The following is a 26,547-nucleotide window of genomic DNA, read 5'->3' as shown; positions in this document are numbered from 1 at the left end:
AAGGTGAGCTAATTCTGTCGTGTTTTAATGCTGACTTTCCTCTCCATCTCTGCTGTAGTGGTATTTTGAAGGTCTTTAAGGTTATAGTGTTCTCATTGTGGTACTGTAGAGTTGATTCTTTTACATTCCCAAGCAGCTGTGTAGAAAGTAAGGGTGCCAGGGTATTGACTGGATAGACAGCAGCTTTGCAGAAAAAGACCTGGGGGTCCCACTGGCCATTAAGTGAAATGTGAGTCAGCAGTGGGTGATAAAGGCAAACTGCAGCCTGGGTTGTAGCACTGTGACTATAATGGGTGAGTGGTTGGAAGGGGCTGTTAAACACTGATGAGACTGCATCAGTTTTCTGGTTTCACAGTAGAAGAAAGTGATGTCCCAGAAGGAGTCTAGCAAAGGACCTTTTTCACTAAGGGGAAACTGTTTCAGGCCTGTTTTTCATAAAGTTCATTGCGGATTGGAGCACTTGATTTATGGAAAGAGACTGGGAGAGCTGAGTTTGTGTTGAGAGGAGAAGGCTAAGGAAGGCTTTTACTGCTGTCAGTACCTACTGGGCAGTGATAGAGAAGACGGAGCCACTCTTCTGTGGAGTGTGCCACAGAAGGACAAGGGGCAACACTTAAATTGTAAGAAAATAAATTTTGGTTAGATAGAAGGGAAAACTTTCACAGAGGATAGTTAAACACTAGAACAGGTTAACTGGAAATGTTGTGGAATCTCCATCCTTGAATATACTTGGAACTTGACTGGACAAGGCCCTTAGCAACCTGACGTTGGGGGCAGCCCTTCTTTGAGCACCTGTGCTGGGGCATATGCCTTCCAGAGGTCTCTTCCAGCCTAAATCATTTATTGACTCTGAGTTTGAGGTGCATTTAAGGTATTCAGGTTTCCTTGTTCCATCTCAACGTGGAATATTGAGAAAGCTTAATTAAGCATACTACTTTATCGGCAGTTTTTATTCTCTCGCTTTTAATCTTCCATCTTTCTTTTTTTCCTTTTTTTCTCTTACTCCTTTCTTGTCAGCCTTTCTTATACATTAGTTTGCTAAAATACTGCACGTGCTGTTTTGGAAATGTAAGCTACGTGAATCTTCTCTTGATGAAGCATCTCAAGCTCTAGTCTTATGTTTCAGAATTCAGTATCAGCTGTGCATTTGGTCTGCTGCTGTCCTAATTTGTGTTGTGGCTTTGGTAGCCAGTAATCAGGAGACTACGTGTTGAGATACCTAGTTTAAGAAGGTAGATTCCTACAAATTAAATAGCATATGAAGACTGAATCATTCTGAACCATTACCTCAGTAGTAGTGTTTGGCTGTACTTGCAATTCATATGTAAAATAGAAAAAGGGTGGGTAACTACATTTTTATATACATATATGTAAGAAATGCATTGTGCTGTGTCTGGTGTTACCTTTCAAATTGGTGCCTAGTAAAAAACATTTGTCTCTTTCTGCTGCATTAAATCAGTTGAAGTATAAGCATGAGTTGGTGTCTAGTAATTACCTGCCAGATTTCTTACACTTGATAATTTTTTTAATTACAGCTTCTTCTCCAGTGCAGCCTCCTTTCTTTGAGTGTCCAATAGGATATTTTCCACCTCCAGTACCACCAATTTCCTTGCCACTGCCACCTCCAATTCCAGTAAGTAACCTTGAAAGGAATATGGTGTCCTGGTTTTGGCTGGGATAGAGTTAATTTTCTTCCTAGTAGCTGGTATAGTGCTGTGTTTTGCATTTAGGATGAGAATAATGGTGATAACACACTGATGTTTAGTTGTTGCTAAGTGGTGTTTACACTAAGTCAAGGACTCTTCAGCTTCCCATGCTCTGCCAGGTGCACAAGAAGCTGGGAGGCGGCATGGCCAAGATGGTTGATCCAAACTGGCCAAAGGACTGTTCCATACCATATGATGTCGTGCTCAGTATATGAACTGGGGGAAGTTGGCTGGGGGAGCAGGGATCACTGCTCAGGGACTGGCTGGGCATGGGTTGGCAGGTGGTGAGTAGTTACATCACTTGGTTTTTTGGTTTTCTCTGTCATGACAGCTTCTGAATTTTTGACTAAGGGAAATTTTAATTTTGTTAGCAAGATAAATTCATAAAACTGTTTAAGGACTGTGTTTTCAAGCAGTGTGGACCTATCTGGTCGGCCATATTTCTGTGGCTAGACTATCTGTGGTTCTGAATTCTCATTTACATTTAGTTTGTACATCTGCACTACTTTACTATCCAAATGTAATCTTGTTGTTTCCATTATCTTCTTTGAGTAATTACTAACTGTTTAGTAGCAGCCTTTGACAGTGATCTAAATCTATTGCAGTTTGAATTAGTTTTAAACCGTGAAATAATTTAGGTCTCAACCTCTGATAAATAATCATAAAGTAGCAGTAATTTTCATTCTTCAAACCCTTGTTTTCCTTTTTGTCTCAGCCTGTACCATCTTTGAGCCAACTTTACGTGGAGGGTATTTCTTGTGTTTCTCTTGAGCCGCCTCCACCTCTTCCACCTCTTCCCCCTGAAGAGCCTGAACAGCCACCAAAACCTCCATTTGCCGATGAGGAAGAGGAAGAGGAGATGCTCTTAAGAGAAGAATTACTCAAATCTCTAGCCAACAAACGAGCTTTCAGATCTGAGGTACTCCATTGGTTTTTGAATGTAAACCTCTAGATGGCAATCTTGACCAAAACTTAAATGTGACCTGCTAAGTGAGGATTACAGGCTTTTTTATACTGCCTTTGTGATGACTTTAAAAAAAAAAAAATTCTCAATTTCTGTCACCCTCTTGCCTGCCCCCCCCACCCCAAAAAAAAAAAAAAAAAAAAAAAAAACCAAAACTCAAAACCACAACCAACCGACCAACAAAACCGAAACAAAAGCCACCCTGGAACACCCTTTGAATTGTAAACTGCAGCTTGTCTTTTATTTCTGAAGGAATTATGAAACTTCAAGATACTGAAAATTGGGTATGTTCAGGGGAATGGGGATTTTATTTTCTGAAACAAATGTTTATTGTTTTTCAGCTGTCAGAAAACAAGACACTTAACTTTGTTTCAACCTTCTAGCAAAAGGAGTTAGGAGATGTTAACTGTTCTGTTTTTTTTAGGAGTGAGAAGCAAAGTTTGTGGTTTTGAAAATTTAGGTTGTTTTTGACCTCATTGAAAGATTGCGTATCTTTTGCAGTTGACCTGTGAATAACAGGCATGTTCTTGTGTGCCTTTTTGATATTATTGCAGAATTGCAAGATTTGTCTAATACATTTGGATAGTCTGCTTAAATCACAACTCCAAGTTCCAAGACCTGTATGCAACAATCTCATTTATGCTTATGTCTTTTAAAATAGCTGTGTATAGTGTGTATTTTTATGACTGTGTTTTTGTTTTGTTAGGAAACTTCAAGTAACAGTGGTCCGCCTTCCCCTCCTGTTCCAGATAGTTTGCAGTCTGTGCCAAGAAGCAATCTGTCCGCTGTCAGTATTAATACTGTGTCTCAGCCGCGAGTACAAAATACAAAGTTTGTTAGAGTACCAAGGCCTCCACGAGCAGTGATCACAGTAAGGAAATATTGGTGCTTTCTATTAATAAGACTATGAGTTGAAGTTGTCCGCAGTTCAAGTGAACAGCAGACTTAAGGTTTTCTGGTGATACAGCACAGAACAGTGAAGCTTCAATTAAACATTTGAATTATTAGTAACTTTGATAATCCATATGCTCTTCTAGAAAGAATTTGACACTGAAGTAATAATTTAAAGCTTAAGAGAGCATCAAGACACACCAGCACTCATCTGAACTAAAAGAGACTGTAAATATAGTTCAATTAATTTTTTTTCCAGATTAGCACAGACTAAAGGGTGCTGTTCAATGGTGGCTGAGCCAATCTAATCACTGTTGCCAAAAAAGTGGGGGGAAAAAAGTACTTTTCCTTCTAGGGGGAGCTGAATTTTTTCAGTGAACAGTGTGTAAGCATCAGAGCTAGCACCGAAGTGGTGGCAGATAGCATGTCTGTGAGTGTGGGTGGAAGACAGAGGAGAGAGTACTCTCCTCTTCAGGCAGCAGCAGACTTCATTACATTAGCTCAAGCCATGTTCTGTAACTTGACCTTCATTTGAATGGTCATGGGAGGTATGTGCAGCTAGCATTTTTGATTTGTGATGTCTGCGGTCTCCTTGGATTGTTGGAAATGTGTTATAAAAACGTATTTGCCTGTGTTATGCCAGACTATGGAAGCCCATGTAATCTACTGTTCTATTTATGGCAGTGAACCACACATAGTGGATAGTTTGTGATTATTTTAACAGCACATCTTACAAAGCTTTGTTTGTTGTAGCTCTTTCCCGTGCAGATACTCCATATAGTATGATTGAGTCCATACCTTTGCCTTTCTGTCAGTGGATGGTGTCTCCAATAAACTAATGTTTTCTTACTAAATTTGGAGGAATATATAGTATCTTTGAGACTATTATATCGCTGTCAAATCTAGCTGTAGCTGGCCAACAGCTTTCTTGCTTATAAATACAGACTGTATGATCACTTGGTCACCGCTTGTCATAATGGGAAAAAAAAAAGCTTAAGGTGGTAGAGACCTGAATGTTCCCTTTTTGGTCATTCTAAGGCCTACTTTCCTTTCTGTAGGAAAATTGTGCTCTTAAGCTTAAAGTGGATGTATCTTTTTTTTTTTTTTTTTTTGTCTGTACCCATCTTCACAATCTGTTTTAAATTTTAGATATAACTAGAGTAATAGTTCAATTTGGGCATGCTTATATCCTTTCTATAATCATTTCACGTTTACTTGCATTTTTAAGTGTTCCTGTGTTTAAATACCTATTCTGAAAAAAACCTTAAATTACCACATATTCTATTGTCCTGAGACTTCATTAACTGCTGTTGCATAAATGAGGGAGAACACATGTTACTGGGGAGCTGTTGGTTTGTTTTAGTAACATAATAAATGTCTCATTAGCTGTGCTGTTGAAAGGCATTATGTAAATGTTAAGAACCTGCAACTGAAATTCAGTGCCTGTTGCTAATGATGGTTAGTTTAGTTAAAGCTGACAGATTAATACCTTGTATTTGAATCAGCTAGCCTGGCTAGTGTCTTTTTTACAAAAATGCTTATAGAAACAGAGCATTTTGCATTTGTTGATAATTTTTTTAAATAGCTTGGTATGTAGAATATTTGTATGTAAAATAGGTGTGTGTTTTAAAGAACTTATGGCCAAATAATGTTCACAGGAGACTCGCCACAAGGTATTTCTGTCCCCTGTGAAAACAATTTGGTGTGAAAACAATATCAGTTACTCCTGTTTAAGTTTTTAGAAACAATTTGTATTGAATGCTTATGTTTTTTTTAACTTCTGTAGTATTTGGTATTTCTTACTGGAGCCTAAAAAAAGTGAACTCATGAGAATTTAATTTTGAACTTAAAAACTGACGGTTTTTCTGTGAGCATTGTTGGATATATCCAGAAATTAAAAAAATCACAAAGGTATAGAAAATGCAAATTCTTCAGGTTTTTGAAATCTAATTTCATAGTTTTGGGGCCTTGGTAGCTTTTGAATGTTTGAGTATGCTGTACCATATTTCAGAAGAGGTTTTAAATTTACAAACCCTGGGATTTATTCTGTGGAGTTGAGGACCTCTGCATAGTGAAATAGCCTACAGATACTGGTGTGCTTTTTTGATGACATCTTGTAACCCTTTTTCAAAGTAGTCATGGACACTCATGGGTCTGTTCACCACAGATTGAAAATATATCTTAGAACATTACGGAGAGATCCTGTGTTACAGCTGAGGCTGTGGTTCCCCTGCAGTAGAAGCTAATCTTACTGAAGGCAGTGTTGTGGTAGTTGCCTGGTGTTACTTTACTGGTTGTTAAACATTTTGCTGAACCGCATCAGAAAATAACACCTGGGAAAAAACACCTGGAGAAAAGCTGACTTTGACCCTCCCCACTATCAGCTTTTCCCCTAGAAGAAAAATGGGGAAGGCAGTTAAGAGACAGTTTACCTTATACAATTGTGCCAAAAGCAGCTTGGCAGATTTGGTTTTTTAATACCAAGAGCCAGTGGTAGGGAAGGGCTGTATTGGACATCTGAAGATGAGGAGAAGGGTGGGGTGCATTGCTGGATAAATTTAGGTTTCCATGGAGCTACAGCCAGAGAATATTTGTGAGGAGAGGACCAGTGCTTTGTTCTGTTTTTGTGCACCAATACAAATTGGAACTTCACCTACCCGTGCTATGGTGGTGCAAAAATGATGCAGCTGTAGTACATTCAGAAGTAGTAGATGCGATCCTTATTTTAGGAACTGTCCGGAAAGAGAATATCAAAAAGAAATGACTGTGGAAATTGGGTATTTTTCACTTTTAAAAGTAGGGGGGTTTGTGGAGTGTGTGCATTAAGAGACGCTTACAGCTTTGAAGAGGTCCTGTCCTGAGGTAAAGGTTAAGTATATAATTGTAATTGTGCAGACCTACACTGGGAGATGGGATGAGCGGTCCTGGAAATGTGAACTAAGTTGCTTCTTTTCAAGCTGTAACTCCAGAGCATTTGAGGTTAATCTAATTGTCTACTTGTTTCTGCATCTTTCTTTGTGCTGGAATTGGCAGTCATCTGATCTTCAGTGAGCTGTTTCAGTTAGTGATGTTGGCAAAAAATTATTAATCTTGTTTCATTTGTTCTTTATGTACTGTTGGTGTTCTGCCAATTTAACTGCTTGAGCAGTTCACTGTAAGGTCAGCTAACTATAACTGTGGGACAAGATGCATCACAACTGTGTGGCAGAAAGATGAGGGAGTTCTGGTATGTCTGCCACAGCATTACTAATGCAGACTTGATTGATTGTTACCTCTCAGTTACTTCAAAAAATTTCTTGCAAATAGCAGATGATAATTTTCATTACAGTTGAAATAATTCATAAAGTATAGGAGTCAAAGGTATGAGATTCATATTCTATGACCATGGAGACGTAAATATGCTGCAGATACTTGGGAATAGGTTAAAAATGTTGGAGTACCTTTCATGTTACAGTGTCAAGAATGGGCACAGTATCTCTATCTTGTAGTGGAGATACACAAATGCTTAGGTTCTTTTCTTACAGTGTGGAATTGGTGTGCCATGATAACAAAAAGAGTTAACCTCCTTTTTCTCTTCTAGTAAGTATGTGCTCAGTTGTATCTGTCTCTAACTTTTTCTTCTTGCTATAAAACTTTTTTATTCTCTCCACAGCTTCCAAAACACAAGTCTGTTGTGGTTACATTAAATGACTCGGATGATAGCGAGTCTGATGGAGAGCCATCTAACTCAACTAACAGTGTGTTTGGAGGACTAGAATCTATGATAAAGGAAGCAAGGAGAAATGTTGAGGTAAACACTACCAGCATTTAATTGGTTTATTTTGTAATTATTTTTCTTTCTATATGAATTTAAACATTAGAATTTGGTCAAGAAATACTAGATTACATTAGAAATGGGCAAGAGTGAGTACATTACTCCTGTCTGGACCATTACATTGTAATTTGGGTTGCACAAGCTAATTAAAATGATTTTTTTTTTGGTTAAGGTGGCATTCTGAAAATAGAATTTGTAACATATTTTGGTTTCATCTTTTCAATTAAAATTCAATGCATCTTTAATTACTAGCAAAAAATATTGGCTTAAAAGATCTTAGCCTTGAACAGCTTTGTGCTGAAATGCCTCTTAAAAGTAGTAGTTAATAGCAGTATTTTAAACTAGTGTGACTAGTATTAACTTGAACCTCGTTGTAACAGGCCTCAAAAATCAAAGCCCCTCCAAAATCAGAAAAAGAAAATGATCCAATGAGAACTCCAGAGGCTCTACCAGAAGATAAGAAGATAGAATACAGACTCTTAAAAGAAGAGATTGCCAGGTACAACTGAATTTAACTGTTAAACTAAAATGTATTTTCTTTGTACTCCTTTACTAGTCTGTTTTTGTAACTGGAAGGAACATCTGAGTTTGAAAATCTTGCCATTACCTTCAGGTTTTTCCCCCACTCAATTTTTAGTAAGACAGCATAGGACTCTACAGGAAGTCCTTGGATTTGAACTGACTTTATAGTAGTTGATTGCAGTTGTGGAAAGTTCTTTTTCTTTTAACTTGAAATCTTGTCCTGCTACTTTTTTGGAATATTTTAAAACTATTTGGAGTACACATCAAAATGAATGTAGAAGCTACTGAACATCTTTGCTTTTAACATCTGTTTTAGTCGTGAGAAGCAACGCTTAATTAAGTCTGATCCACTGAGGAACAATTCGTCCCCTGCAAATTCTGATGGTGAAGTTGATGGAATTGGGAGGATAGCAGTAGTGACAAAACAAGTCACAGAAGCAGAAGCAAAGCTTAAGAAAAACAGGTACATTTTTCACTGTCATAAGTCCTACCTTGTTTGTTTAGCAGGATGAAAATTGTAAATAATCTTTTTGAATGTGTAGTATTTAAAGTACAGCAAGTGATTGGTTTTCTGTTGTCTTGAACTATTTAGTTTTGAATTCTATTGCTGTACAAAAGGAATTGTGTTGTAGTGCCAGTCTGGTGTTTGATGGTGACTTTTAAGAACGATTTGTCATGCTAACTGTTTTCAGCTGTGTTTATGTTCAGTGACTAGAACATCATCTGTGCCACCTAATAACTCTGAAATATGAAAAAATGAGTGTGCTTTTCACTACTCGGTACACTTTGAGGGTAGCATGTTTCAATGGGATATGCCTTATATATATAAATGAATGAGCGTTTCTGCAGAATAGGTATGCTGTTTGAAGCTTTTCCTGTACTCCTCTTCTTTTTTAGCATGCCTCTTCCATGTTTTTAGCATGCCCGTCTTCCAAGTTACTGTGGAAAATATAAGTCCTTTGCATGCTTCTTCTCTGCTTCCGTTGCCACTTGATTATTTCTGTGTGGTCTTGTGAACGAACTGGTTCCTGGTCAGACATAAATTGAAGGACATTCTTCTACCCTGCCCTTATTCACACCTATCTATCTAAGTCTTTATCTTGCTTCCTTTAATGCATAGCTTTTTATATTTAATTACACTGCTATTGTGCCATAATACTATGGCTTGTAATCGGCTAGCGTGCTTATGTGCCCTAAGGAAGAATTGGGTTGTTACATAACAGAAAGCAAGAGCATGTGTGTGTTGGATGTCTTAAAGTTAAAAACAGTATTAAAGATACACCACTTGCTTACCTTCCCCTGTCCTCATAAGTAGAATCTTTTCATCTGCTTTATACTGACATGCTGAACTTGGGATACTGAAATCTGCTGTATGTACTACCAATATTTAAATGTCTCATGGATGTTAAGACTATCTGGAGAAACTTAGAATGTTGTTTGTTGATGAGTGAAAAAGAGCTGGGTTCTTAAATAACTAGGGTTTCAGAGGAGCAGCGATAGCTCTGAGAAACTTGCCTTTTGGAAAAAAATTTGTTCCATGGCTTTTCTACTTTTAGACTTCTGTTGATGAAGGATGAATCTGTCTTGAAACATTTGTTGCAACAAGAGGCCAAGAAAAGAGAGAATGTTCGAATTGCTGAAAGTAAGATTAACAAACTGGCTGAACAGCTACAAGCAACAGAGAAGATCTTGAATGCTAATAAGATGTTTCTCAAGAAGCTTCAGGAACAAGTAACTTTAATTTTGAAATGTTTCTGTTTCCTAGAGCTGGAAATCTTGAAATGGGAAGCCTGATTTTTTGGAGACAGTAGGCTTTCTTTGAATTAATCATTAATTAATTCCCATGCCTTTTCTGATTATATTTTATTATGTGTTTTTTCATATATTTGTGATTATATTTTATTATCTGAAAATTTGCATCTTACTGGAGTATTTTTTTTCCTTTTTCAGATTCATAAAGTTCAACAACGAGTTACAGTAAAAAAAGCTCTGGCATTAAAATATGGGGAGGAACTTGCTCGAGCAAAAGCAGTAGCAAGTAAGGAAATTGGGAAACGAAAACTGGAGCAAGATCATCTTGGAGTAAGTCTGTTGCATGCTTTTAAACCATGCTGTACTTGAAAAGCAGTAGCAGTTTTGATTAGGAAACTTAGTTCAAATGGGATTTCAGGAAAATAGGAAAACATTTCAAAAGCACTGTAGGAATCTTCCTGTTGGTTTCCTATATTTTTGAGAATTCAACAGAAAAAAGCATTAAGCATTTAAAGAAGACTGTTCAAAGCCTGCATTTCTGTGTCAGGGGAATGTCATCAATAGATAAATAATAAAAGGAGCTATATGCCTGTGGAGGAAGGAAGGAAATACTCTCTGTAGACATCAGTGATCTTGTTTAAAGCTATCTAGCAAAGATACTGAAGTGAGGATCCGATCTTGTTGTTTTGAAGAAGAAAAAAAAAAAAAAGCTAAAATTATTTTTGTACATTTTTCTTTTTGTGTCACCACCACCATCCCCCCCCGTATACTTGTTTTATAGCTCACCTTTTAAATGCAGCCAGAACTTCTGTTGAAGTCCCATACACGATGTAGGGTAATTTTTACTGAAAAACTTGCAAACATGTCCATTGAATTGTGGCAAACTCTTTTGTGGTTTTCCTGCTGTTCGTTGAAATTTTCTGGCAAGAGTTTAAAATGTTTTTATAAACTCTGAATTCAGTATCTTGCCCATCTTTCATTTACCTCCTGTCAATAAATCAGTAAATGTGAAAATGAAATAAAGGGAATTTTTTTTCTTTTCAGCCAAGCAAAATGTTGAAATTGGAGAACTCTCCTGCATCAAGTCCAAAAAAGCATTCGGCAGAATTGATTGCGCTAGAGAAGAAACGACTACAGCAACTAGAGTATGAATATGCTTTGAAAATTCAGAAATTGAAAGAGGCCCGCGCACTTCAAACCAAGGAACAATCAAATATTGCACCTCATGCAGAAGAGGAATCTGAATTTTCATTACCTCAACCATCACTTCATGATCTTACACAGGATAAATTGTCTTTGGACAGTGAAGAAAACTACTTCGATGATGAAGTTCTGTCTAATTCAAACCGAGAACGAAGGAGATCTTTCAGAGAGTCTAATTCTTTCACTAAACCAAATCTTAAACACGTGGACACTCCAAAACAAGAAACTATAAACAAACTTTCTAAAAAGGCATCAGAGGAGCCTGAGCTGTTCCTTGGGTTGAATGTTGATGAACTGAAAAAACTTTATGCTAAAGCTGACAGCTTGAAAGAGCTGCTGGTGAAAAGTACTGCCTTTATAGTACCTAAGGAGGATCTGTTGTGTGGTCAGGTAAATGCTTTAAAACTAAATATGAAGGCTGTCTTTATTAGGTGGTATTGCAATTGCTATATATTTGTTTATCTGTTTCCTAGGAAATTTCAGTGGACATGGATTTTGTTACGTCGCAAAATAAACAAACTGAAGTGAAACCATTTCCATTTGGACCGTATCATAGTCCTCTTCTAGTATTTAAATCCTACAGGTATGAAGACTGTAGCAGCTCTTTGACTTCTGTGTATACGTGTTCTTGTTCAAGTATTCTTCACTGCTTTTCCTTGATACCCAGGCACATACAGACAGACAAGTTGCAGTGAGAAACTTGACTATTCTGAAACAGTTTTGTCTAGTTTAGGGAACCTAATGATTTCAGTTACTTTTTCTGGTATGCAGGAATCCCTTGCTTTTGTGCAGTATGCTGCTTTTACATTGTATTGAGTACTGTTCCCTGCAACTGGATTGTCGTTTGGTATAATTAAATTAAAAAATAATAGTTAAGCATTTGAAAAGAGGATTTTTATATCCAGTATGAAGCAGTCTAAAATCCAGGAAAAAATTAACAGAAGCGTATTTCAATTTTGCAGTCTTTAAACTTGGCTTGGATTTACACTGAGTTAAGATTGAGCCAATCATCTATTTTTGGATTCCTGCTCAGTGGAAAGAGGCATGACCACAGTGATTCATCTTGAATTAAAGCATGCACCTGCAAGTGTAATCAGTTTGACACATCTGTCTTTTGACTAAAGAGAGCTTTGTTCCTACACACTAACTTTTAGAAAACAAAAGTCTGGAATTTAAACGGGAGCAGTTGAATCCTACCATGTGCTTCAGGTTTTTTACTTCTATATTCTTAAGCAGCAAAAGATGGAGGATGCATCATAAAGGAGTATTAATTTTAACTCCTTGCAGGTTATGGCTTCAATTCCTTAAGGAGCTAGAAATCCCAAAATTGACATAGTCAAACTTTTAGCTAAAGATTTAAAACAAGCATTAGTCTGCAGAGCTCAGACTTTTTTGTTTGTTTACATGTTCTAAAATCTGATGTGGATTTTTTCACTGTTTTTTCAGGTTAATCTTTAACAGTTCTCTTTATACTTCCATTTGACATTGATCTTACACTGACTAGAGCATGAGTGCAGTTTTTCTAGAACTAAACTAAAATTCAATTTCAGTAGTTTGCTTTCCCTACTGGATGTTTACTACACTTCCTGTTTTTATATGAATGAAGTTCTGCACCTAAGGGAGAACAGAATGCTAGAGCAGAATCTGTTTAGATTGAGAAGTACTGTTTTGTTCCTTCCCTCTCCCACTATTTTCACCTTCCTCTTAACTCGTAGGTCAGCGATGCTCTTTGTTAGTAGTAGGGTTTTGGAAAGAATGAGATCTAATACAGAAAAGTGATTATTTTTTTAAAATGTTTTGTTTAGTAAAACTGATGTCTTACCTTGTAAGCTTTGTCACAATAATTCATTGTTTTATTTTAGGTTTAGCCCGTATTTTCGAACCAAGGAAAAACTGTACCTCAGTTCAGTAACGTATAGCAATATGATTGAGCCAAAACAGTGTTTCTGCCGTTTTGATTTAACAGGCACGTGTAATGATGATGACTGTCAGTGGTGAGTTCTCTTTAATTTTGTTTGTTTGAACTAAACCTCTCTTCTAGGTGTCTGACTCGAAGACCAAATAGGCATGTTTTTAATTTCTTTAAAAGGTCTGGATTTATGATCCTATGCACAAGTTCTAGAAATGGAAGTTATTTTTAATACCCTATTGCAGATACTTGGTTGGCAGGAAAAAAACCCTTTCATCTAAGCCATGAAGAAAGGAGGCTCTTTAGATGTAAATTTAGAAAAGCAGTATGGACTGTTAGAGAATATTTCACCTTTTGGTTGCCTTGTAATTCAGACAGGACTCCTCTTGCTTTATAGCTTCAGCATAACTTCAGACCATCATGGAACCTCAGGTAGTGGTTGATACTGTTAAGCACACTAGAGATGTATCATGCTGCTAACTGAAATAAAGCATACACCAAGTATTATGTGATTATGTAAAAAAACCCATTATTGTAGTGGAATTCTAGTTTTCTAGGAAAATACTGGCTAAGTTTGTTTCTTTGAAGCCTGGTGTTAAATTATATTAAAAATAGTTTGTTAAACTATGTTGCACAGTATATTTAAAAAGTTGGTACAAGAGCAAATGGATATGAATTCATCGGGAATAAACACAACTTGGAAACTTCTGACTACTGGAAAAATATAATAGGAGTGGACTTCAGCTCTTTTTTTGCCCTTTTCGGTGGCAGACAGCTTTTTGGATCAGCTCTTAGCTGTTATCATCAAACCACAGTTTGAATCTTTTAAATACAAAGTGTTATCTAATTCTTGTAACTACTTTGTTTGAACTGGAAAGTTCTAAATACTATGTTTTTGTGTTAGTGTGAAGCGAGTATGTAGGGGTTTATTTTCAAGAGTAAGACTATAGTGAAATAATGAAGACTAGGATTAAGTTACTGATGCAGGCTTAAGTTTAGAGAAGACCCAGACATGTTTAACAGAGATTTCGAAGCAGGCTGTAGTGTTTTCTGTGGGTATAATTTTCTTTATGCCTTACCCTAGCGTGTACTAAAACCAACTTTCTAGTTACAAGTGTTATTAAATTGTTGCTGTGAAAATATATTAATTGCTTATTTGTTTGTTCTAGGCAGCACATGAAAGATTGCACTCTTAGCCGTAAGCAGCTGTTTCAGGATATTTTGTCTTACAATTTAGAACTGATTGGCTGTTCAGAAAAAAGCACTGATGAGGAAATCAGCACTGCCACAGGTTTTTAAGAGTCTTTTGTTCACTTTTGTATACAAAGATTAATTTCTGAAGGGAATGGCTTTCATTAAAAGCTCTGGGTGCAAGGACTTTGATGTAAAGCAATGTATAAGATACAGCTATATGAAGTAATAGGTTTCTGCAGTTGTCCAATTCAGTCCTTTGTAGTGGGTAGTTACCTTGATGTCTTTACAGAAAGAAAAAAATCATTCATCTGTGGAACATTTCAGTCAAAAAAAATTAAGTATTGCTGGGATTCAGGGATTGGGGAGCAATGGGCATGGAATCTTTCCCTCTCCCCTTCCTCACTTCTTTTTGTAGCTACTGGACTGGTCTATTTCAGTGGAACTGGAATTTTGTAACAGTGCTGTTGCCTTATAGACAAGTTGCTGAACAGAACTTTTTCAGTTTTTCATTTCTTTGTTCTAGTATGTTAAATGACCATACCTCTTGAAGCAGTCATATTTCATGAATTCAGCATAGGTTGTGCTAAACTGCTGTTAAGTTACCCATCCATTTTCATTTATGCGTTTACCTAAGATACGAATATTCTTGTTTCAGAAAAATATGTTGAAAAACTGTTTGGTATAAACAGAGACCGTATGTCAGTGGATCAGATGGCTGTTCTTCTGGCCAGCAACGTCAATGAGAGTAAAAGTCACAGTAAGTAACTTGGTAGATTAAATACAATATAAACTTTTAAAAATTATTTAAGTACCTTGACGATTTTGTAAACCAAGAATATTTTTTGTTGTCGTTGCTTAGTTTATTTATCTCAGTATTATAAATTCTGCTTATGGTAAATTAAAGGCAGCAGAGTTTGCTTTAAGGCAATAACATAGTAGTTTTGGAGTCCAATTTGGAAAAGTGACTTATGCACTTGAGCACAACAGATTTTACATAAGTAGTGTTGAAACTTATACGCTTGTGTTACACTCACAGAATATTTTTATCTAAAATCTTTATTAGCAAAGATGTTTTAATCTTGCATACAGAAAAGTAAAAGAATTTCTACTACTTTGCTTGTTTACAGCACCTCCATTTACAACATGGAAAGATAAAAGGAAATGGAGACCAAAGTACTGGAGAAAACCTCTGTTAGATAGTAGCAGCAGTGAAGAGGAACAGTTTGGACCTATTAAATATGGTAATCTGGATGTGTGGCATCCATTAAAAAAGAATACTGGGGGAAAAAAACCTACCAACCTCTTCCCAACACCTGATTTTTAAAGTGGTTCTTAAGAAAATCAGTGCTTTTAATAGCTCTTGTGACTTCGTATTTCCTGTGTGCAAACTTTATTTTGCATAAATTTTTGGGTGAAGTTTGACCTGAATTTGTTGTATTTAAGGAGAAAGAAGTCTAGTGTAATGTGTGACTGGAAGTTAAGGTGGAATTTCTACTTAAAAGGAATGTAAGGAACTATTTCCCTAGAATGTTTCAGCTTTGCCTGTAGACAATTAGGAGTTTTTTAACTTTTATTTTTCCCTTCCAGAACTATAAGTAGTAAAACTTCATGTGTTTGGTTATCTTATATTTGTACAGAGTTAGTATTTGGTGTTGAGGTCAGCAGTTTAAAAAAACAGTTGCTGTTAAATGGCATTTGAGACTTGGAAGCTTGCTAGAGCATCAGTAACCTGACAGTGTTTCACATGCAACTCATGCAAGTGGGAACTTTAGGATTTGTTAGCAAATCCTGTAAAAAGAATTTTTAGAGACTCAGAACTGAGATAAATTTTTCTTTGTCAGATGTTTCTATTTCCTGATGCTGTCTAATGAACTGCCTTAATTGGTGTCTGATCAAAGCAGCCTTTTACTGATATTCATTTCTTGATTTTTGCATTTGAAATACAATGGCTATACTTGAAATACATAAATGTCACCCCTGGTGTGAGTTCTAATCTTACAGATCACTTCTGTTTTGAAAAGAAACATTTTTATTTTTTTTATTTGCAGCCCATCCCACAGAACATAAAAAAAGAGTTCCAGCTCTTGATGCCGTGGTGACTCCAGATGATGTCCGGTATTTTACAAGTGAGACTGATGACATTTCCAACTTGGAGGCAAGTGTCCAAGAAAACCCCTGTGATGTACAGCTGTGGATTAAACTTGCATACAAATACTTGAATCAAAATGAAGGGTAAGTCTACTCCATGTTAGATTTGATTCTGTGCTTTACCCATGCTGCTATGATCAAGTTTCCTTTCTAACGTTAAAGAACTTTCTTCAACAATGCCACAAATAATTTATTACTTAAAAGTAGGTTAAAAAATAGATTAGATTTCCTACTGTATGCAGTATGTGAGTAATAAATTACACTGACGGTTTATCTTTAGGTAGGTTCTGATTCAGAACAGGAGTTGATGGAAAGTAGCGTGGGAGAAATGTTTGTTTGAAAAGTGCACAACCTAATGTATTCCCAAGATTACAATGGAATGTTGTACTTCCAGTGATAAAGTAGTGGACCAATAAACTCAAATTGGGTTCTCCTTTACAGAGTGAATGGTTGGAATAATGTTTGAAATTACTTTCATTAGAAAGCTTTCTTATAAGAACAGTTCTACATGGTTTTATCCCTGTAGAAACGGCCCAGTTGAGCACTTAATTTCTTATTTTGTGATTTTTTTTTTTTTTTTTTTTTAACTTTTGGATTTCTAAGTTTCTCTAGTTTCTGTTTCTTTAAATTATTCTGCAGGGTACCATATTTTAATTTCAGTAGGAGTTCTGTCATGATGGTTTTGTTCTAGAGATTGACTTCAATTTTAATAGTGAGGTACTGGCTTAAGCAGCTGCAGCAGGGAGGAAAGAGAATAGAGAGGAGCAGCTCTTTTAAAAAAAGTCTTGTGTAAACTGTGGATAATGGGAAATGTAGCAAAGGAAAATGTAGCAAAAGATCAGTTTAGTGACATTAATAGCTGCCTGGACACTAGAAGGGATAGAATTGGAAAGGCCAGTACTGAAAAGAAAAAACTACCAGCAAATGGCAGAGTGAGAAGAGCACACTTTCTGAATATAAGTGTACTTGGAAACAGAGCAAGAAAAGAAGGGAGAAAACCTAATGGAAAACAATGTATCCTTTTCTTAAAACAGCCACCTTTCCCTCCTGTTGCTCCCCTGCCTCAGTACTCTGAAGAAACTGAGTGGTTTAGTAGGTAGCAGTGATGATAGAAGGGGTTGGGAAGGCTTCAGACTTACACATTGTTCACTGTGTTAGTTTTATTTTGGGACATGTGTTTTTCCTCTCATAAATGTCTATGCAAAGTAACTTCTAAAGATGTTTTCAGAATAAATGTGACCTCAGAAGCTTTCTGTGGTTTTATGGAAGTTTGTTTATGAATTAAAGCTCAGTGCTGTGGTTTGCAATATAGTCAGTTATTTGAGCTAATCTTGTATTACTTCAGTGGTATCATCTCATGACAGTCATCTCAAAAAGTAAAATCGCCTTTTTTTTAATGGTTTAGAGGCAGAGAAAACCTGCATGACATGCATAGAAACCTGAAATAAGGGCTTATATTTGATTGTAGAAAGTAAATTAAATATGTAACAAAAATATTCTAACTTTACTAAGCTTTTGACATTTCTACTTTAAGTTTTTAAGTCTGTACGATGTAAATGCTTTTATATAATTGCAGCTTGAGACTTCTGCTTACAGATTAATCTTACCCATTTTCAATTAAATTGGACTCTTATTTGAATTGGCACTCTTTTCCTAGAAAACATATTTTTCCATGCATTATTATAATTGCACCTAATAATAACCTTTGAAGGATGAAAACTTACTGAAACTTTGAAACTTTTACAGTAAAGGACAGCACATTAAAAAAAAAAGATGGCTGACTGTATGTCACTTCCATTCTAATTAAAAGCATCCATTTTCATATTTGACATTGTGTAAGTCATAATACTAACAGAGTTGATGTGAGTGGTTTTTCAATTTTGTAATTTTTACAGCTCATCGTCTGAGTGTTTAGATTCTACTTTAAATGTTTTGGCTCGAGCCCTTGAGAACAACAAAGAAAATCCTGAAATTTGGTGTCATTACCTCAGACTCTTCTCAAAAAGAGGAACCAAGGAGGAGATACAGGAAATGTGTGAAACAGCAGTGGAATATGCTCCCTCTTATCAAATCTGGTGGACAGTAAGTAAAAAAAAAAAAAAAAGTATATGTGAAATGTTCATGTAAGCGTGCATTTTCTACTGTAGAAAACCAGTACGTATGACAGGGAAAGTGTGAAACGAAAAATGCTATAGCTTTTTGAAAACTCAAAAGTTGCTCAGAAAATGAAGTGATTCAAAGTTCTGTTTGCAGGATATACGTAGAAATCATCACTTTTCCTCGGGTAATAAAAGCTATTTAAAATCAAGATGTTACATTTCTTATTTTTTGTTACTTAAGCTTGCAAAATTTAACTTTGATTATTTGATCTTTAATATTTAAACAGTATTTTTTGAGGTTTAATGTGAAAATTTGGTGTGAGGGAGGGAAATATGGTTCATAAGGGGTAAAAGACATGATCCAAAGTTTGATTCATATGATTTTTAAACTTTAACCTAGAACCTCTACTAGTATTCTGATGATGATGATAATTATTAATATGAATTATTTCTCTCTAGTTTTTGAATTTGGAGAATTCCTTTGATGGAAAAGACTATGTATGTGGGAGAATGCTACAGTTCCTAATGGAAGTGACAGGGGGAGAAGAAAATCCAAATCTCGTGTCCTTTCAGCTGCTGGAGACTCTCCTGTACAGGGTTCACTTAAGCCTGTTTACAGGGAGACATCAGAATGCTCTTGTTCTGCTGCAGGTAACTTCCAGGTTACCAACCCAGGAACTGTCTTCATTCCTTCACCTTTCTAATGCCTGTGGCTCTGAGAGTGTCAGCTTTAGAAGGACTGTTCTTTCCTTTATTTACTGAAGGAATTCTCCTAGAGACTTCTGTTTTGAGATATGATGCCATTGTAAAATTTGGATATACCTTTGGGGTTTTTGTTACCTATTTTGCTTTGCTTGTGTAGGTAATAGCCTAGACCACTATGTCTCAAAAACAATTCCCAGGGAATTGCTTTACTCCTTGATTTCCACTTCTCTGCAGTGAAGGGCCTGTGAGTAATGTATTGTCTCAAGTAGTCAAATGTTTATTGCTATAGAAACTATCAAACCAGTAATTCTTGGGAAAGAACATAGTATGATGTTAGATAACAGTATTGCCCTGCTCCAAAATTTGGAGACTGTTAAATCAGACTTTATTGATTCCATGAACTCCAAAGTCACGGAGTTATCTCAGGCTCTTATTGTGACTGTAGAAAGAATTTAGGTCACTGTTACTGTTCTGTAGACAAATAGATGTGGTGGATCAAGGTGAGAAATCGAGTGCTGACATCAGCTCCTACTAAAGTGGGAGCTGCTGTAGTTGCAATTGCAAGTTTTTTCATTCCTACCAGCAGGTGGCACCTGTTGCTTGCTACACCCTAAAACATTTTTCTCAGTTGTGTGGTTTAAGGCTGTAGTGCTTTTTTCTAGCTCCAATTTAAACAGAAAAGTGTAATGCTGTGTTGACTTCCTCCAAAAGCTATCCTAAACACAGCAGTACTGATAAATGCAACTCTGAATGGTTGACTGAATGAACAAAAAGAACAGAGGGAGAAAAAAACCTCTGTGTCAAATTGACGTGGAAATCCAGTGTATATGGGAGAATAACATAGGTTGGTTTCCCTTACCTTTCCCCAAAGCATCATCACAAAACCAAACATCTTTTTTTTTTTTTAATATATTCATCTGAAATGTGTAGTTGAAAAGAATGTCTTGGGGGGAGATTAACCATATTTAGGAGAAGATAATTTCTAAGTAAATGCTACTTCAGAGTAAGTAGCAATATGTCGCTTTGAAAACTTGAAAGCAAATTTACTGCAGTAAATATTTTGAAGGGTGAATAGGTGAAATATTTTTGAAACTTCAATTTTTGCCTGTTACAGGATAAGTGTCCTGCTGAATTTTGCCTAAATTTACAAGTACTTTCATTCCCTTGAAAGTGCATTCTTTGATTGTACTGCATTTATCCAGAAAAATGTTGGCACATCACTAGCCATCAGATTCTGTTCTGTTTTAGGAGCAATTGTGTTTAGATTTTGTCTAACTGCATGCTGTAATGGTTTTATTTGGGATCTGCCAATTTAACTCGGCTATTCTAGCTTTGCATATGACTGTTAGGAAAATGTGAAGTGGTATCCTTGTTCTCAGTAACATTTCCAACACATTTTTTTTTTTTTAAACAATATGTCTAGAGATGGTGGTGCTTTTAGTAGACTTGGATAGCTGTAACTTAGTAGCTGTGTAACTAGAACTTAATTAAAAAAACCCCAAACCAACAAACAAACAAAAAAACCACAAAACCCAGTAGGATACAGCAAGCTGAATCCAACTTGTAGATGAGTTGTTTCTAGAGCTAATGTATTATTTCTATGCAACAGGAGGTAATTGTCCAAGAATTAAGCAGAAAAATGGAACGTATTGGGAGATGCATGTTTTGAAAGTCTACCTCTGTTCACTTTTCAGAATAAGAATCTTCTGCAGTTTTTCTAAACCTGTTACTAGAAATTATGCATATGACTTGAATACAGTCATACATTCACATAAGCCAAATATAATCATGATTGACATAAAGAATTAGTTCCTGTCTTTTCTATGGATAAGATTTGAGAGTATTAAAACTTATTCTTCCTGTTTTCTTTTCTCATTCTTAGATCTTAAAGATTTTATGGTTGAAATCTAATGTATTTCTTTTAACCTTTACAGAATGCATTAAAATCAGCAAATGAAAAGTTAATATTAGAACGCCTTACTGTAAGCGACCGTTGCTTGGCTTGGCTGGCTTACATACATCTAACCGAATTCGGCATTCTCCCAGTCAAGTTCTATGATCCAGCTAATGCCAGTCCTTCAAGGATCATGAACAAAGAACCATTTTTAATACCATGGCAGGCAGTTCAAGATGTGAAGACCGATCCTGATACACTGTTAGCTATGTTTGAAGGTAAGATGAAGGAGGTAGACTACTTAATATATTACTCACTTGTTGTAAATCAAGAAATATTATCCAGCTTTTGGAATTTCAAGGCAGTACAATATTACTGATGACTATGTTAAGCCATTGGGACTAATCCGGTGAATATTTCATCTTGATTTAAACAGAGCAGTGAGGTAAGTCCATGTTCTCTGGTACTTAACACAGACACTGAGTTTTTCATCTGTGGTTCAAAGCCATAGCTTTTTCTCTGAACTATGATACTCTATCAAGATAAAGACCAGTGGCTTGTGACAGTATGACACTGCTAGGTTTTTTTTGGGCTTATGCAAGTATAAAGCCAAGCTTCTGTTGTCGTTCTCTCTCTTACTCTCCCTCCCCTCACTAGGATGTGTGTATTGGAAAGTTACTTTCCTGGAAGATTAGTGTGTTTCCTTAGAAGAGGCAGAGCAATGCATGTGTTTGTCTTCATTCAAAGTTTAAGTAAACCGAATAATTTTTTTTAAAGATGTAAAATGAGATACTGGAAGAAATCAAATTCTTGACTTGTGGTGCTGCCAGAGGTAGACTTTATAATAGTATTGTATAAATGTCAGTACTTAGCGTGTTAGTCAGCAGCAATATTGAATTGCTACTGACAATATATCTGTGCTGCAGGTGGTAATGCAGTGTGGAAATACTCAAGGATAGATTGAGTAGCCCAACTGTGGGAGTGAAGGCAGTCTAGCCATGATAATGGGGTGTTCATTGTTGGGTAACTTTTTATTACGCTGAGAAGAAAAATAATAACCTATGTTAGCTTTTGTCTCAATAGCTTTCAGCAGCTGCGCTGCAAATCCTGTAATATAGTTTTAAATATAGTGATACACTGCTATCTGTAATGTGGCTTTAACATTTCATTGGTAGGATGTTTCCTGTTTGTTAAATGAACGAGGGATGAAACTTCTGACAGACTTTTCTTTTTGCACGGTGGTGATAAGTGTTAAGAAAGCTTTTCCAAAGATGGTAATTCTCCTTTTTTAATAATTTGCAAAAGCAGCACTCAGAAATATCTTTCCACACTTACGTATTTTTATTATATTAAATGAGACTTCTTATTATGTTAAAGCTTCAAGTAACTTTGACATTGCTTGAGGTCTAAAAGATTAATTTTATACTTTTGTTTTGAAGATGCGGTCAAAACATGTACTGATGAAAGCCTTGAGGCTGACAAAAGAATAGCTGTCTGCTTTCCTCTCTACCGAAACATGATAGCTTTGCTGAAACTTCTTGAAAGGTAAGTTGTTTCAATACCAATTTTAATTGGAGTACTCAACTCTGCTTTTTTGAGAACTTACCTTTACTTTTCTTTAAGGTGGGAGTCTGCTGCAGAACTTTGTAGATCTTTATTGGAGCTCTGCCCTAACAACTGTCAGCTCTTGGAGAGTTTGGCCACCTTGTATTTGCAGATGGAGCAGAGTGACAATGCCTACAAAGTGTGGATTGGAGCTTTTGAGAAGAATCCTCAGAATGCAGAAATTTTTTATCAGTTGTGTAAATTCCTTGTTTCACAGGTAATACTCCGCTCCAAAACTCATTTTGTTGGTCTGCTGGCTTTATAAAGTTTGGGGTTTGTGTGTTGTTGCACACACTTACCAAATTGATTAATCTTCATGATATTTCTGTAATGTCTAGTACTCCTTTATATAGAAGGGAAAAATAGAATTGGCAAGATTAGTGACATGATTAAAGATAAATCAAAGGAATTACATAAAATCATAAATGTATAGTTTAGATTGTTCCAATCCAGTGTTAATATCTTTAAGCAAGAATAATAGACATTAACAGTAAACCTTGTAATATGTTTTCAGCTTTTTTCTGCTACCTGCCGACTGACCCAGTTAGACTTCATTCTTGAGAGAATGAAGACAATGGAGCATTGCAGAGATAAACACACCACTTGTTATTTATTGTGCTTAAATTGTTCTTGTCATTTTCAGGTTGATGTCTGATTTTAATTTTTTTGTTTTTAAAAAATAAAACCCCAAAACAGGAAAGGTCAAACAGTATTCTTCCTCTGTTGCAAGATTTTGTGGCAGCTTTCTTTGAGAATACATGCCAACAGCATGGTCCCATGGATCTCTTAAGGTACACCTAGAACATCTATTTCTATTTAAATTTTGGTAATATTGACATTTTCTTGAAAAACAAGACAGTCTAGAACTTTTAAACTCCTCTATTTTTAGCTTGGCATGTTTTGTTAAAACTTCAGTGAATTATGATTTGGTAGTTTATAAGGCTTACACTTGTTGTTTGTGCATATACACTAATTTGTAAAACCACAAGCATTTAAAGATTAAACAGCCAGCAAGGTTAATGTCTGGATTTGGAGAATGAAAATCAATCATATGTATGCCGAAGTTGTGGGTGGGGGTTTTTTTTGCCCCAAAGCTAGGAGCCTAAAATTGCTTACCTAAAATACTATATTTAGGCACTAGACCTCAATCTAGAGGTCCAGCATGCTATTAATCAGCAGATTATTATTGCTGAAAAGGCACAGGTTTGTATCTAGCCTCCTGATTTTCCACTTGAATTTTAGCACCTAATTGGAGACTTACTGAAGTTTTGAAACATGCAAGTTCCCTATAGTCAAAATAGATGCCTCTGAAGGCCTTCAAAGGAAGACCTTCTGTGCTAAAGCTTATGCAGATGAGGCTTTGAAATGTTTTTATCTCCAAGTTAGGTGTTAGATTTTATTCCTGCTTACGTTTGTTTACGTTAAATTTAGTATTAGCAATGTAGCTTAGCTGACTGTATGTAGATGGTTGTACTTTACTTGATGTATTTTATGTGGGGAGGGGGAAGTCCGAGATATAAAGCAACATTTAACTTCGTACATAATGAGGGAGTAAATGCTTTCTGTATTAACTATATCTATATTTCTGTGTAATGCTTTCTGTATAAATTGTATCTGGATAGAGTTAAATTAAAATCTAGGAAAAGTGCACCTTTTTTTAAATATGTCCCATGAACTGCATTTCAGAACTAAATGTTACAACTACATAGGACTCTTCCTTGTAGAGGGATGTTCTCATTTACTACTACTTTTTTTCTCCTGTAGATATCTCTTGAATTTTCCAATGCCAATTGAATTTACATCCCCTCTCTATAAAGAACATCTTACAGATGATGTTGTAAACCAGCAAATCCCATATCTCTGGCAGATCTACTGGTGAGACTTTCTAAAGTATTTCTGAGAAACATGAGTAAATTGCATTTTCAAAAGCAGAACATCATTATTTGCGTAAGGGTATATCACTTTGGGTTCTTTCAATAAATGATCTGCTAGTCCTTAAACAACCTACCTGCCTGCTGCACAACAGAGACAATTTTATGGAACTGTGAATTGCACATCAACTTAAATTCTCCACTTGAGAAATCTTTCAGAAATTCTGCCCTATGGGAACAGTAACAGGTGTGTTTATCTCACAAAATGATTTTTTTTGTTCTACTTTTAGGTTCCTACTGCTAGTAGTGGTGTTCTTTCTTTTGGCTTTCAGTTGTCTCCCTTTTATTTTACGATGGTTTCTCCCACTGTTTAATTTCATTTAGCCCTGGTCTCCCCACCTTCCTTGACCCGCTCTCTCAGCTGTTCATGGTGCTACTATCAACAGACTATAGATGTTGGAACTAGCCACAGATGCCTCTCCATAGCAAAGTAATACAGCAAAGTGGCCTTTTCCTCTGCAAGAGATTGCAAAGGTGACAGATCTTTGTCATGTAGACACAATCTTTTTTTTTTCTTCCACCATTCCTTTTGATAGCAGCAATATCCAACATCGGCAAGCACCAAAGTATTAGCCATCTATATGGCTAATACTTGTTTGTTAAACAACTCCTGGTATAACTATGGTTACTGAGATGTTGACTTAAGCTGTTTAAGAAGCTTACCACTTCATGGTCTGGTTTTGTCAATCTTCACAAGTAGCTATTTGGCTTTTCAGATAAGTAAAGGGGCAAAGATGATAATGCTTCACATACTGACTGAGGACTCCTCAGAACTCCTTCAACACAGTTACTTATAGTTTTTAATTGGTGGACAACTTATAAACAGGTAAAATGTATGGTTTTCAAGAAAATCTTTATATAAGGTTTAGATTAAGTTATCTTAATGTTTTCTTTTTATATTGTCCATTAATACCAATTTAATTTTTTTTTTTAAGAAAATACCTCTTTGCAAGTTCAATTTTAAGTTTGGTACTTGCACAGTAGAAACATTGTTAGAAAGACACTTGAGGTCACTGTTTAGTCTAGTCATTAGGGACCTTAACTTAAGCTCAGATGCTCTTGTATTTTAGCACCTGCTTCTAAGAGGAAAATTAATGCTCTTGAAATAAGTGCCTAAATTACTTTCAGAGCTAATAATTGAGTGTTTCTGTGGTTGAGTTTTGCTACAGTAAGTGCCTGGGTATTTGGGCCTATGTATCTGTCTTTTTTTCAGGTACAGAGGACAAAAGACATAAAAGTTCACTTTTACCAAGTGAAAATAGTGAGACTGAAATCAGCAAAGCTGATTGCAAAGCTCAAGGAACAATGTTTTACTTGGAAAGATCACTCTGTGTGTGTACACATGCGTATGTGTGCGCACAAACGTCTACACACTCTTTTTTAGAATGAATAGCAAATTGGTGGTTTAGTTTGTAGTTCTTGGGGAAAGCAGGAGTGGAATCAGGCACTCTGGTTATGTGACCCTAGTTATGAGGGTTCTGTAGCAAGGTAGCAACATCAGCCCTGTGTTATTTTGCATTTCTGTAGTCTTCCTCTTCATGAGTGTTTTTTCCTCTTATGACTTACTGAAAGTCTTGCCTTTTTTTCACTGTTACTTTACACTTTGAAATAAGGATTGTTCACTGACTCTTGGGCAAAAAATGTGTCTACTTCTGTCTTTGGTGAGGTCCTATATGTTGGTCTGACCATGTGTTTCTCTGAGGAGCTGTGGAATGAAATTAAGGGTTTTTTTGGCTATTCTTGTCAGGTGGTTTTTTTTCCTGACACGATCAGCATGTTTCTACCCCAGATTCCCAGCAGTATTTGTTTCAGAACACTAATTTTGTTGCCACAGGCTGATACCATTTCTCAAGTGGTTTTAATCCAACTTTGAAATTTATTGTTCTGGAGCTTTCCTAATGGCAACTCGAGACTTGTCTCCATTCTGTAGCAGTCAGAGCATCCTTGTTAAAAGGATTAGTAAAAGGGTACTTTGCAAGAATAGAAGACAATTCATAATAGTTCATTTCTATTTGAGTTGCATTTTAAACTGCATGGTTTCTGTATTATTCCTTATTATCTGCAGTTGACACTTACCCATTTTAATAAGTTGACTGATAAATTAGTCCATAACGCTGCTAAACTGAAAACACTGGTATTTCTTGCATCTCAGAATGGGAAATTCTTCATTGTTTCTTACTCTCAATATGTAAGAACTTGCATTGTTTATG

General features: G+C 36.1%; 1 protein-coding gene across 4 annotated transcripts in view; it reads left to right on the top strand.

Annotated features, from left to right (window-relative positions):
- Nucleotides 1-26,547, top strand: part of ZFC3H1 (zinc finger C3H1-type containing) — a 43,849-nt gene that overhangs the window by 10,891 nt on the left and 6,411 nt on the right. For all 4 annotated transcript variants that reach the window (XM_075495621.1, XM_075495616.1, XM_075495613.1 and 1 more), the window contains exons 7-28: nucleotides 1,536-1,633; nucleotides 2,422-2,625; nucleotides 3,377-3,541; nucleotides 7,214-7,351; nucleotides 7,756-7,874; nucleotides 8,214-8,360; nucleotides 9,454-9,628; nucleotides 9,848-9,979; nucleotides 10,694-11,242; nucleotides 11,326-11,435; nucleotides 12,715-12,846; nucleotides 13,931-14,052; nucleotides 14,611-14,712; nucleotides 15,083-15,196; nucleotides 16,004-16,187; nucleotides 17,999-18,185; nucleotides 18,662-18,853; nucleotides 20,842-21,079; nucleotides 22,241-22,346; nucleotides 22,425-22,623; nucleotides 23,103-23,197; nucleotides 24,171-24,281. In XM_075495621.1, the coding sequence (XP_075351736.1) occupies nucleotides 1,536-1,633; nucleotides 2,422-2,625; nucleotides 3,377-3,541; nucleotides 7,214-7,351; nucleotides 7,756-7,874; nucleotides 8,214-8,360; nucleotides 9,454-9,628; nucleotides 9,848-9,979; nucleotides 10,694-11,242; nucleotides 11,326-11,435; nucleotides 12,715-12,846; nucleotides 13,931-14,052; nucleotides 14,611-14,712; nucleotides 15,083-15,196; nucleotides 16,004-16,187; nucleotides 17,999-18,185; nucleotides 18,662-18,853; nucleotides 20,842-21,079; nucleotides 22,241-22,346; nucleotides 22,425-22,623; nucleotides 23,103-23,197; nucleotides 24,171-24,281 (3,619 nt within the window). The remainder of the gene's footprint in view (nucleotides 1-1,535; nucleotides 1,634-2,421; nucleotides 2,626-3,376; nucleotides 3,542-7,213; nucleotides 7,352-7,755; nucleotides 7,875-8,213; nucleotides 8,361-9,453; nucleotides 9,629-9,847; nucleotides 9,980-10,693; nucleotides 11,243-11,325; nucleotides 11,436-12,714; nucleotides 12,847-13,930; nucleotides 14,053-14,610; nucleotides 14,713-15,082; nucleotides 15,197-16,003; nucleotides 16,188-17,998; nucleotides 18,186-18,661; nucleotides 18,854-20,841; nucleotides 21,080-22,240; nucleotides 22,347-22,424; nucleotides 22,624-23,102; nucleotides 23,198-24,170; nucleotides 24,282-26,547) is intronic.

The sequence above is a fragment of the Mycteria americana genome, chromosome 1 (genome assembly GCF_035582795.1).
Source record: "Mycteria americana isolate JAX WOST 10 ecotype Jacksonville Zoo and Gardens chromosome 1, USCA_MyAme_1.0, whole genome shotgun sequence".
NCBI classification, from domain to species: Eukaryota; Metazoa; Chordata; class Aves; order Ciconiiformes; family Ciconiidae; genus Mycteria; species Mycteria americana.
The sequence above is the reverse complement of the archived record's forward strand: the minus strand, read 5'-3'. Positions and strand labels throughout refer to the sequence as shown.